Source organism: Oncorhynchus nerka, linkage group LG8, assembly GCF_034236695.1.
Source record: "Oncorhynchus nerka isolate Pitt River linkage group LG8, Oner_Uvic_2.0, whole genome shotgun sequence".
Taxonomy (NCBI): domain Eukaryota; kingdom Metazoa; phylum Chordata; class Actinopteri; order Salmoniformes; family Salmonidae; genus Oncorhynchus; species Oncorhynchus nerka.
This window is the reverse complement of record NC_088403.1, coordinates 71297933-71308531: the sequence shown is the minus strand read 5'-3', so window position 1 is coordinate 71308531 and position 10599 is coordinate 71297933. Positions and strand designations below refer to the sequence as shown.

The following is a 10599-nucleotide window of genomic DNA, read 5'->3' as shown; positions in this document are numbered from 1 at the left end:
GAGACACTATAGACAGACAACACAACACCCTCTAGCTTTAAGAGAAACTATAGACAATGACAACACCCTCTAGCATTAAGAGAAACTATAGACAAAGACAACACACCCTCTAGCTTTAAGAGAAACTATAGACAAAGACAACACCCTCTAGCTTTAGCTTAGACAAAGAGAAACTAGCTTTTAGACAAAGACAACACAACACCCTCTAGCTTTAAGAGAAACTATAGACAGACAACACAACACCCTCTAGCATTAAAAGACACTATAGACAAAGACAACACCCTCTAGCATTAAGAGAAACTATAGACAAAGACAACACAACACCCTCTAGCATTAAAAGAAACTATAGACAAAGACAACACAACACCCTCTAGCTTTAAGAGAAACTATAGACAAAGACAACACCTCTAGCATTAAGAGAAACTATAGACAAAGACAACACCCTCTAGCACTATAGACAAAGACAACAACACCCTCTAGCTTTAAGAGAAACTATAGACAAAGACAACACCCTCTAGCATTAAGACAAAGACAAACAACACCCTCTATAGACAAAGACAACACAACACCCTCTAGCATTAAGAGACACTATAGACAGACAACACAACACCCTCTAGCATTAAAAGACACTATAGACAAAGACAACACTCTCTAGCATTAAGAGAAACTATAGACAGACAACACAACACCCTCTAGCATTAAAAGACACTATAGACAAAGACAACACCCTCTAGCATTAAGAGACACTATAGACAAAGACAACACCCTCTAGCTTTAAGAGAAACTATAGACAAAGACAACACAACACCCTCTAGCATTAAGAGACACTATAGACAAAGACAACACCCTCTAGCATTAAGAGACACTATAGACAGACAACACAACACCCTCTAGCATTAAGAGAAACTATAGACAAAGACAACACCTCTAGCATTAAGAGACACTATAGACAAAGACAACACCCTCTAGCTTTAAGAGAAACTATAGACAAAAGACAACACAACACCCTCTAGCATTAAGAGAAACTATAGACAAAGACAACACCCTCTAGCATTAAGAGAAACTATAGACAAAGACAACACCCTCTAGCATTAAGAGAAACTATAGACAAAGACAACACAACCTCTAGCTTTAAGAGAAACTATAGACAAAGACAACACAACACCCTCTAGCTTTAAGATACACTATAGACAGACAACACAACACCCTCTAGCATTTTAAGATACACCCTCTAGCATTAGACAGACAACACAACACCCTCTAGCGTTAAGAGAAACTATAGACAGACAACACAACACCCTCTAGCATTAAGATACACTATAGACAGACAACACAACACCCTCTAGCATTAAGAGAAACTATAGACAAAGACAGACAACACCCTCTAGCATTAAGAGACACTATAGACAAAGACTAAACAACAAAGATTATATAAACGTATAAACTGTAGGATGAGTCAAAAACGCAGGAGAAGTGAACGTAATCGATAAGGAAACGAGATCTCCACCATTTAAGTCAACCTGAAGTGAAAATAGCTCATATCATCAACTCTGAGCTAGTTGTTATCCGTTTTTTTTTTTTTTTTTTTTTTAACTCAACAGAAAATGATGATCAAGACCAAACCAAGTGTTCTCAATAGTAAGAGAGAATAATCAGGGTCTATTCTGAGAAAGAAAAATAAATAAATACAAAATAATAATAAACAATATAAAGGGTTATCTACTATTCTATATGAAAGATGATCATAAAAAACCAAGAGGTCCAAAAAAAGGAAAGATATAGATATACAATCCTAAGACGTTTGTCATTTGGAAATATGTATTCATATGTAAATAGAACAATAACAGTTGTAAAGTAAGTCAGAGTAGACCTGTATGCCGCTTTAAAACGGTATCTTAGTTACTGTAATGCAGTTACCCATACTTGAACTCTACGACAGGCCGTTCAGCGTATCACGCCTCTCCAGGCAAACCAATCAGTGGACAGGAAAGGCGGGCGTTGGCGCTGTCACTGCACAAAATGTAAACACGGAAAAACACTCAGATGGACACGAGAAATTACCAATGAAACGGCAGCATTGACTTAGTACGCTTCCTTCATTGGTGCATTTCAAAGGGCGGGTTCTGAAGTAGAACCTGCACAGAAAGATAGGAGAGAGGTACATTGGTGAACGATCTCTACTTTACTGTACTTGTGTATGTTTTAACCGTCTATACAGTAGTGATAATTACTATAACAGGTCAAGGGTGTTTTTTTTGTTAGCCTATTTATGGCATGTTTTGTGCGCAGAGATCTTCGTTAAGCTCGCTATCTGCAGCCTGTTATTAACGTAACGTTACCTTATAGCTACAGACAGAAGTTTTGTTGTAGCGTTCGGGATAACTTGGTGAAGCCAGTCGGTGTGGATACATTGTTTTAATTAACTAGACACACAGATGGCAACCAAGTAACATTAGCTAACTGTGAGATGGAGGAATAACAAACAGCATGACGAGGGAATAGATGCGGAAACGAAGTCCACATCCATCTGCAGGAATCACAAAGAGATGAGGAATAACGTTATCTGAAATAAAGCCCTGTTTTTAAACCTCAGACGAGTAACCTTATCTAAAATGAATTCCAGATTAAATTACTGTAATTTTCAATAACCGAAAGCGATCTCTCCTCCTGCACCGTCTCCCCCTGACCGACAGATGTCGCTGTTGTAACGTCACAGCCACTCCGTTTATGAGCCAATCAGATCATGACTAAGGACCCGTCGTCATGCAGCAGCAGCCAATGAAAGGGCAGGAGAGCGGGGCTGAGGTTGGGGTGGTAAAGCGGAAGGCTGAGAGAGATGACCCTGCCTTCCCATCTCCTCCCCCGTCTCCTCCCAGCCCTCTTCCTATCTTCCTGTTTCCATCTGAACTGGTGTTCTACTCTGATCAGAGGAGTTCCCACAGGAGAGTCCTGACTCTCTACAACCCTTACACCTTCACCATCAGATTCAAGAGTAAGAACCATACCTACCTCTGACCTCCAACCTCTGACCTGTTGTGAACATCTCTGTATTCAGTGGTGGAGGCAGAGAGCAGCCTGAGAGCCAAGTCCTGTGTTGACCTTTAACCCCTGACCTCTAACCTCTGACATCTCTCTCTATAGTGTTGTGTACAGCCCCATCTCTGTATTCTATGGTGGAGGCAGAGAGCAGCCTGAGAGCCAAGTCCTGTGTTGACCTTTAACCCCTGACCTCTAACCTCTGACATCTCTCTCTATAGTGTTGTGTACAGCCCCATCTCTGTATTCTATGGTGGAGGCAGAGAGCAGCCTGAGAGCCAAGTCCTGCGTCGACCTTTAACCTCTAACCTCTGACATCTCTCTCTATAGTGTTGTGTACAGCCCCATCTCTGTATTCTATGGTGGAGGCAGAGAGCAGCCTGAGAGCCAAGTCCTGTGTTGACCTTTAACCCCTGACCTCTAACCTCTGACATCTCTCTCTATAGTGTTGTGTACAGCCCCATCTCTGTATTCTATGGTGGAGGCAGAGAGCAGCCTGAGAGCCAAGTCCTGTGTTGACCTTTAACCCCTGACCTCTAACCTCTGACATCTCTCTCTATAGTGTTGTGTACAGCCCCATCTCTGTATTCAGTGGTGGAGGCAGAGAGCAGCCTGAGAGCCAAGTCCTGCGTCGACCTTTAACCTCTAACCTCTGACATCTCTCTCTATAGTGTTGTGTACAGCCCCATCTCTGTATTCAGTGGTGGAGGCAGAGGGCAGCCTGAGAGCCAAGTCCTGCGTCGACCTTTAACCCCTGACCTCTAACCTCTGACATCTCTCTCTATAGTGTTGTGTACAGCCCCATCTCTGTATTCAGTGGTGGAGGCAGAGAGCAGCCTGAGAGCCAAGTCCTGCGTCGACCTTTAACCCCTGACCTCTAACCTCTGACATCTCTCTCTATAGTGTTGTGTACAGCCCCATCTCTGTATTCAGTGGTGGAGGCAGAGGGCAGTGTCAGAGCCAAGTCCTGTGTTGACCTTTAACCCCTGACCTCTAACCTCTGACATCTCTCTCTATAGTGTTGTGTACAGCCCCATCTCTGTATTCAGTGGTGGAGGCAGAGGGCAGTGTCAGAGCCAAGTCCTGTGTTGACCTGTAAGTATCATTAAGCATAATCCAAATACAGCCACACTGTATTCAGTGGTGGAGACTCTATAAAGCCTTTATAAGTTGTTATTGGCTTTATTTGGAATAGCAGAGAGTTGAAATGACGCCCTATTCCCTGGCCTTTATAGGGCAGTACTGTTGACCAGGGCCTTTATAGGGCAGTACTGTTGACCAGGGCCTTTATAGGGCAGTACTGTTGACCAGGGCCTTTATAGGGCAGTACTGTTTATGGTGGAGGGCAGTACTGTTGACCAGGAGCCACAGGGCAGTACTGTTAACCGGGGCCTTTATAGGGCAGTACTGTTTATAGGGCAGTACTGTTGACCAGGGCCTTTATAGGGAAGTACTGTTGACCAGGGCCTTTATAGGGCAGTACTGTTGACCAGGGCCTTTATAGGGCAGTACTGTTGACCAGGGCCTTTATAGGGCAGTACTGTTGACCAGGGCCTTTATAGGGCAGTACTGTTTATAGGGCAGTACTGTTGACCAGAGCCTTTACAGGGCAGTACTGTTGACCAGGGCCTTTGTAGTGCAGTACTGTTAACCAGGGCCTTTACAGGGCAGTACTGTTGACCAGGGCCTTTATAGGGCAGTACTGTTGACCAGGGCCTTTATAGGGCAGTACTGTTAACCAGGGCCTTTATAGGGCAGTACTGTTGACCAGGGCCTTTGTAGGGCAGTACTGTTGACCAGGGACTTTATAGGGCAGTACTGTTGACCAGGGCCTTTATAGAGCAGTACTGTTGACCAGGGCTTTTATAGGGCAGTACTGTTGACCAGGGCCTTTATAGGGCAGTACTGTTGACCAGGGCCTTTATAAGGCAGTACTGTTAACCAAGGCCTTTATAGGGCAGTACTGTTGACCAGGGCCTTTATAGGGCAGTACTGTTGACCAGGGCCTTTATAGGGCAGTACTGTTGACCAGGGCCTTTATAGGGCAGTACTGTTGACCAGGGCCTTTATAGGGCAGTACTGTTGACCAGGGCCTTTATAGGGCAGTACTGTTGACCAGGGCTTTTTATAGGGCAGTACTGTTGACCAGGGCCTTTACAGGGCAGTACTGTTGACCAGGGCCTTTATAGGGCAGTACTGTTGACCAGGGCCTTTATAGTGCAGTACTGTTGACCAGGGCCTTTACAGGGCAGTACTGTTGACCAGGTCCTTTATAGGGCAGTACTGTTTATAGGGCAGTACTGTTGACCAGGGCCTTTACAGGGCAGTACTGTTAACCAGGGCCTTTATAGGGCAGTACTGTTTATAGGGCAGTACTGTTGACCAGGGCCTTTATAGGGCAGTACTGCTAACCAGGGCCTTTATAGTGCAGTACTGTTGACCAGGGCCTTTATAGGGCAGTACTGTTGACCAGGGCCTTTATAGGGCAGTACTGTTGACCAGGGCCTTTATAGGGCAGTACTGTTGACCAGGGCCTTTATAGGGCAGTACTGTTGACCAGGGCCTTTATAGGGCAGTACTGTTGACCAGGGCCTTTATAGGGCAGTACTGTTGACCAGGGCCTTTATAGGGCAGTACTGTTGACCAGGGACTTTATAGGGCAGTACTGTTGACCAGGGCCTTTATAGAGCAGTACTGTTGACCAGGGCTTTTATAGGGCAGTACTGTTGACCAGGGCCTTTATAGGGCAGTACTGTTGACCAGGGCCTTTATAAGGCAGTACTGTTGACCAGGGCCTTTATAGGGCAGTACTGTTAACCAAGGCCTTTATAGGGCAGTACTGTTGACCAGGGCCTTTATAGGGCAGTACTGTTGACCAGGGCCTTTATAGGGCAGTACTGTTGACCAGGGCCTTTATAGGGCAGTACTGTTGACCAGGGCCTTTATAGGGCAGTACTGTTGACCAGGGCCTTTATAGGGCAGTACTGTTGACCAGGGCCTTTATAGGGCAGTACTGTTGACCAGGGCCTTTATAGGGCAGTACTGTTTATAGGGCAGTACTGTTGACCAGGGCCTTTATAGGGCAGTACTGTTGACCAGGGCCTTTATAGGGCAGTACTGTTGACCAGGGCCTTTATAGGGCAGTACTGTTGACCAGGGCCTTTATAGGGCAGTACTGTTGACCAGGGCCTTTATAGGGCAGTACTGTTGACCAGGGCCTTTACAGGGCAGTACTGTTGACCAGGGCCTTTATAGGGCAGTACTGTTGACCAGGGCCTTTATAGTGCAGTACTGTTGACCAGGGCCTTTACAGGGCAGTACTGTTGACCAGGTCCTTTATAGGGCAGTACTGTTTATAGGGCAGTACTGTTGACCAGGGCCTTTACAGGGCAGTACTGTTAACCAGGGCCTTTATAGGGCAGTACTGTTGACTGTTTATAGGGCAGTACTGTTGACCAGGGCCTTTATAGGGCAGTACTGTTGACCAGGGCCTTTATAGGGCAGTACTGTTGACCAGGGCCTTTATAGGGCAGTACTGTTGACCAGGGCCTTTATAGGGCAGTACTGTTGACCAGGGCCTTTACAGGGCAGTACTGTTGACCAGGGCCTTTGTAGTGCAGTACTGTTAACCAGGGCCTTTACAGGGCAGTACTGTTGACCAGGGCCTTTATAGGGCAGTACTGTTGACCAGGGCCTTTATAGTGCAGTACTGTTGACCAGGGCCTTTACAGGGCAGTACTGTTGACCAGGGCCTTTATAGGGCAGTACTGTTTATAGGGCAGTACTGTTGACCAGGGCCTTTACAGGGCAGTACTGTTAACCAGGGCCTTTATAGGGCAGTACTGTTTATAGGGCAGTACTGTTGACCAGGGCCTTTATAGGGCAGTACTGTTGACCAGGGCCTTTATAGGGCAATACTGTTGACCAGGGACTTTATAGGGCAGTACTGTTGACCAGGGCCTTTATAGGGCAGTACTGTTGACCAGGGCCTTTATAGGGCAGTACTGTTTATAGGGCAGTACTGTTGACCAGGGGCTTTACAGGGCAGTACTGTTGACCAGGGCCTTTATAGTGCAGTACTGTTGACCAGGGCCTTTATAGGGCAGTACTGTTGACCAGGGCCTTTATAGGGCAGTACTGTTGACCAGGGCCTTTATAGTGCAGTACTGTTGACCAGGGCCTTTACAGGGCAGTACTGTTGACCAGGGCCTTTATAGGGCAGTACTGTTGACCAGGGACTTTATAGGGCAGTACTGTTGACCAGGGCCTTTATAGGGCAGTACTGTTGACCAGGGCCTTTATAGGGCAGTACTGTTGACCAGGGCCTTTATAGGGCAGTACTGTTGACCAGGGCCTTTATAGGGCAGTACTGTTGACCAGGGCCTTTATAGGACAGTACTGTTGACCAGGGCCTTTATAGGGCAGTACTGTTGACCAGGGCCTTTATAGGGCAGTACTGTTGACCAGGGAATGTAGGGCTCTAAAAGGAAATAAGGTGCCATTTTGGACACAACCTGAGACTTCCTGTCCTCTGACCTGACTTCCTCTTTCTCCCCACAGAGTGGTGCGTCACCAAGATGTGTCCCCCCGCCACTGGGGAAGGAGAGATCGGTTCCGCCTGGAGGTGTCGGGGGGAGGGCAGGGGGGCGGGCCTCGGGAGGTGTGGGCTGAGCTCAGGGGAGGAGAGGCCACTGCCCAGAATCGACCCACTAGCCCCCCGAGACTCCTCCCTCCCTCTCTCGCTCCTCTACCTTACTTCACATTGCCCCAGAAAGGTGAGTCACTTAGTTGTAAGTCGCTCTGGATAAGAGCGTCTGCTAAATGACTTAAATGTAAATGTAAATGTAGTTAGCCCTCCATACAGGGGGAGAGAGGACACCCCCCAGCATAGACCCACTGACACCCCCTCCCTCCCTCACCCTGTCTCTCAACCTCTACCTACATACTCCTCCGTTAGATCTACAGGCACCCAGAAAGGTGAGATTTCTCCTTCCTGAGGAAATGGTCACTCTCAGTCAAAATGTATCATCTCTCCCCTTAAAGAAACAGTCACATCTCAGTCAACATGTATCATCTCTCTCCCTTATAGAAACAGTTACATCTCAGTCAACATGTATCATCTCTCTCCCCTTATAGAAACAGTTACATCTCAGTCAACATGTATCATCTCTCTCCCCTTATAGAAACAGTTACATCTCAGTCAACATGTATCATCTCTCTCCCCTTAAAGAAACAGTCACATCTCAGTCAACATGTATCATCTCTCTCCCCTTATAGAAACAGTTACAACTCAGTCAACATGTATCATCTCTCTCCCCTTAAAGAAACAGTTACATCTCAGTCAACATGTATCATCTCTCCCTTAAAGAAACAGTCACATCTCAGTCAACATGTATCATCTCTCTCCCCTTATAGAAACAGTTACATCTCAGTCAACATGTATCATCTCTCTCCCTTAAAGAAACAGTCACATCTCAGTCAACATGTATCATCTCTCTCCCCTTATAGAAACAGTTACATCTCAGTCAACATGTATCATCTCTCTCCCCTCATAGAAACAGTTACACCTCAGTCAACATGTATCATCTCTCTCCCCTTAAAGAAACAGTCACATCTCAGTCAACATGTATCTTCTCTCTCCCCTTATAGAAACAGTACACTCTCAGTCAACATGTATCATCTCTCTCCCCTTATAGAAACAGTTACATCTCAGTCAACATGTATCATCTCTCTCCCCTTAAAGAAACAGTCACATCTCAGTCAACATGTATCATCTCTCTCCCCTTATAGAAACAGTCACATCTCAGTCAACATGTATCATCTCTCCCCTTAAAGAAACAGTCACATCTCAGTCAACATGTATCATCTCTCTCCCTTAAAGAAACAGTTACACCTCAGTCAACATGTATCATCTCTCCCTTATAGAAACAGTTACCTCAGTCAACATGTATCATCTTCCCTTAAAGAAACAGTTACACCTCAGTCAACATGTATCATCTCTCTCCCCTTATAGAAACAGTCACACCTCAGTCAACATGTATCATCTCTCTCCCCTTATAGAAACAGTTACACCTCAGTCAACATGTATCATCTCTCTCCCCTTATAGAAACAGTTACATCTCAGTCAACATGTATCATCTCTCTCCCCTCATAGAAACAGTTACACTTCAGTCAACATGTATCATCTCTCTCCCCTTATAGAAACAGTCACATCTCAGTCAACATGTATCATCTCTCTCCCCTTATAGAAACAGTTACATCTCAGTCAACATGTATCATCTCTCTCCCCTTAAAGAAACAGTCACATCTCAGTCAACATGTATCATCTCTCTCCCCTTATAGAAACAGTCACACCTCAGTCAACATGTATCATCTCTCTCCCCTTAAAGAAACAGTTACATCTCAGTCAACATGTATCATCTCTCTCCCCTTATAGAAACAGTTACATCTCAGTCAACATGTATCATCTCTCTCCCCTTATAGAAACAGTTACACCTCAGTCAACATGTATCATCTCTCTCCCCTTATAGAAACAGTTACATCTCAGTCAACATGTATCATCTCTCTCCCCTCATAGAAACAGTTACATCTCAGTCAACATGTATCATCTCTCTCCCCTTATAGAAACAGTTACACCTCAGTCAACATGTATCATCTCTCTCCCCTCTAGTTCGGAGACTGTCCCAGTTTGCAGTGTCGGTGGTGATGGGTGTGGTGTGTGTTGCTTTCTTAATGCTCCCCCTCCACTCTGAGCCCAACAACTTGGTTCCTAGCTATGCCCATGTGACTGTCACACAGAAATTGGTGTGCGCCTACACACTGGGTAAGACATCTGTGTGTGTGTGTGTGTGTGTGTGTGTGTGTGCGCGCGTGTGCGTGTGTGTAACTCTTATTTATTTGCCTCTAAGGTCTGCTCACCATGGTGTTTCTACGGTAACCAGAAGAGGAGATGATGTTTCCATGGAGATTCAGACCAAGATCCCCCCGTTCATTCCCCAGACCAATCTGATGTGTTCTAGGGGCCAACAGGGCTGATATGTTCTAGGGACCAACAGGGCTGATATGTTCTAGGGACCAACAGGGCTGATATGCTCTAGGGACCAACAGGGCTGATATGCTCTAGGGACCAACAGGGCTGATATGTTCTAGGGACCAACAGGGCTGATATGTTCTAGGGACCAACAGGGCTGATATGTCCAACAGGGCTGATATGTTCTAGGGTCCAACAGGGCTGATATGTTCTAGGGACCAACAGGGCTGATATGTTCTAGGGACCAACAGGGCTGATATGTTCTAGGGACCAACAGGGCTGATATGTTCTAGGGACCAACAGGGCTGATATGTTCTAGGGACCAACAGGGCTGATATGCTCTAGGGACCAACAGGGCTGATATGCTCTAGGGACCAACAGGGCTGATATGTTCTAGGGACCAACAGGGCTGATATGTTCTAGGGACCAACAGGGCTGATATGTCCAACAGGGCTGATATGTTCTAGGGTCCAACAGGGCTGATATGTTCTAGGGACCAACAGGGCTGATATGTTCTAGGGACCAACAGGGCT

The 10599-nt window shown here is 45.9% G+C and overlaps 1 protein-coding gene across 1 annotated transcript; it reads left to right on the top strand.

Annotated features, from left to right (window-relative positions):
• Window positions 1-2166: 2166 nt before the first annotated feature.
• On the top strand, window positions 2167-10022 carry LOC115123017 (motile sperm domain-containing protein 1-like). The gene is made up of 5 exons (XM_065022041.1): window positions 2167-2992; window positions 4056-4131; window positions 7597-7811; window positions 9707-9859; window positions 9945-10022. Exons 1-5 carry the CDS (start codon window positions 2764-2766, stop codon window positions 9971-9973), a joined length of 702 nt encoding a protein of 233 aa, XP_064878113.1. The 5' UTR covers window positions 2167-2763; the 3' UTR covers window positions 9974-10022.
• The last annotated feature ends 577 nt before the right edge of the window (window positions 10023-10599 follow it).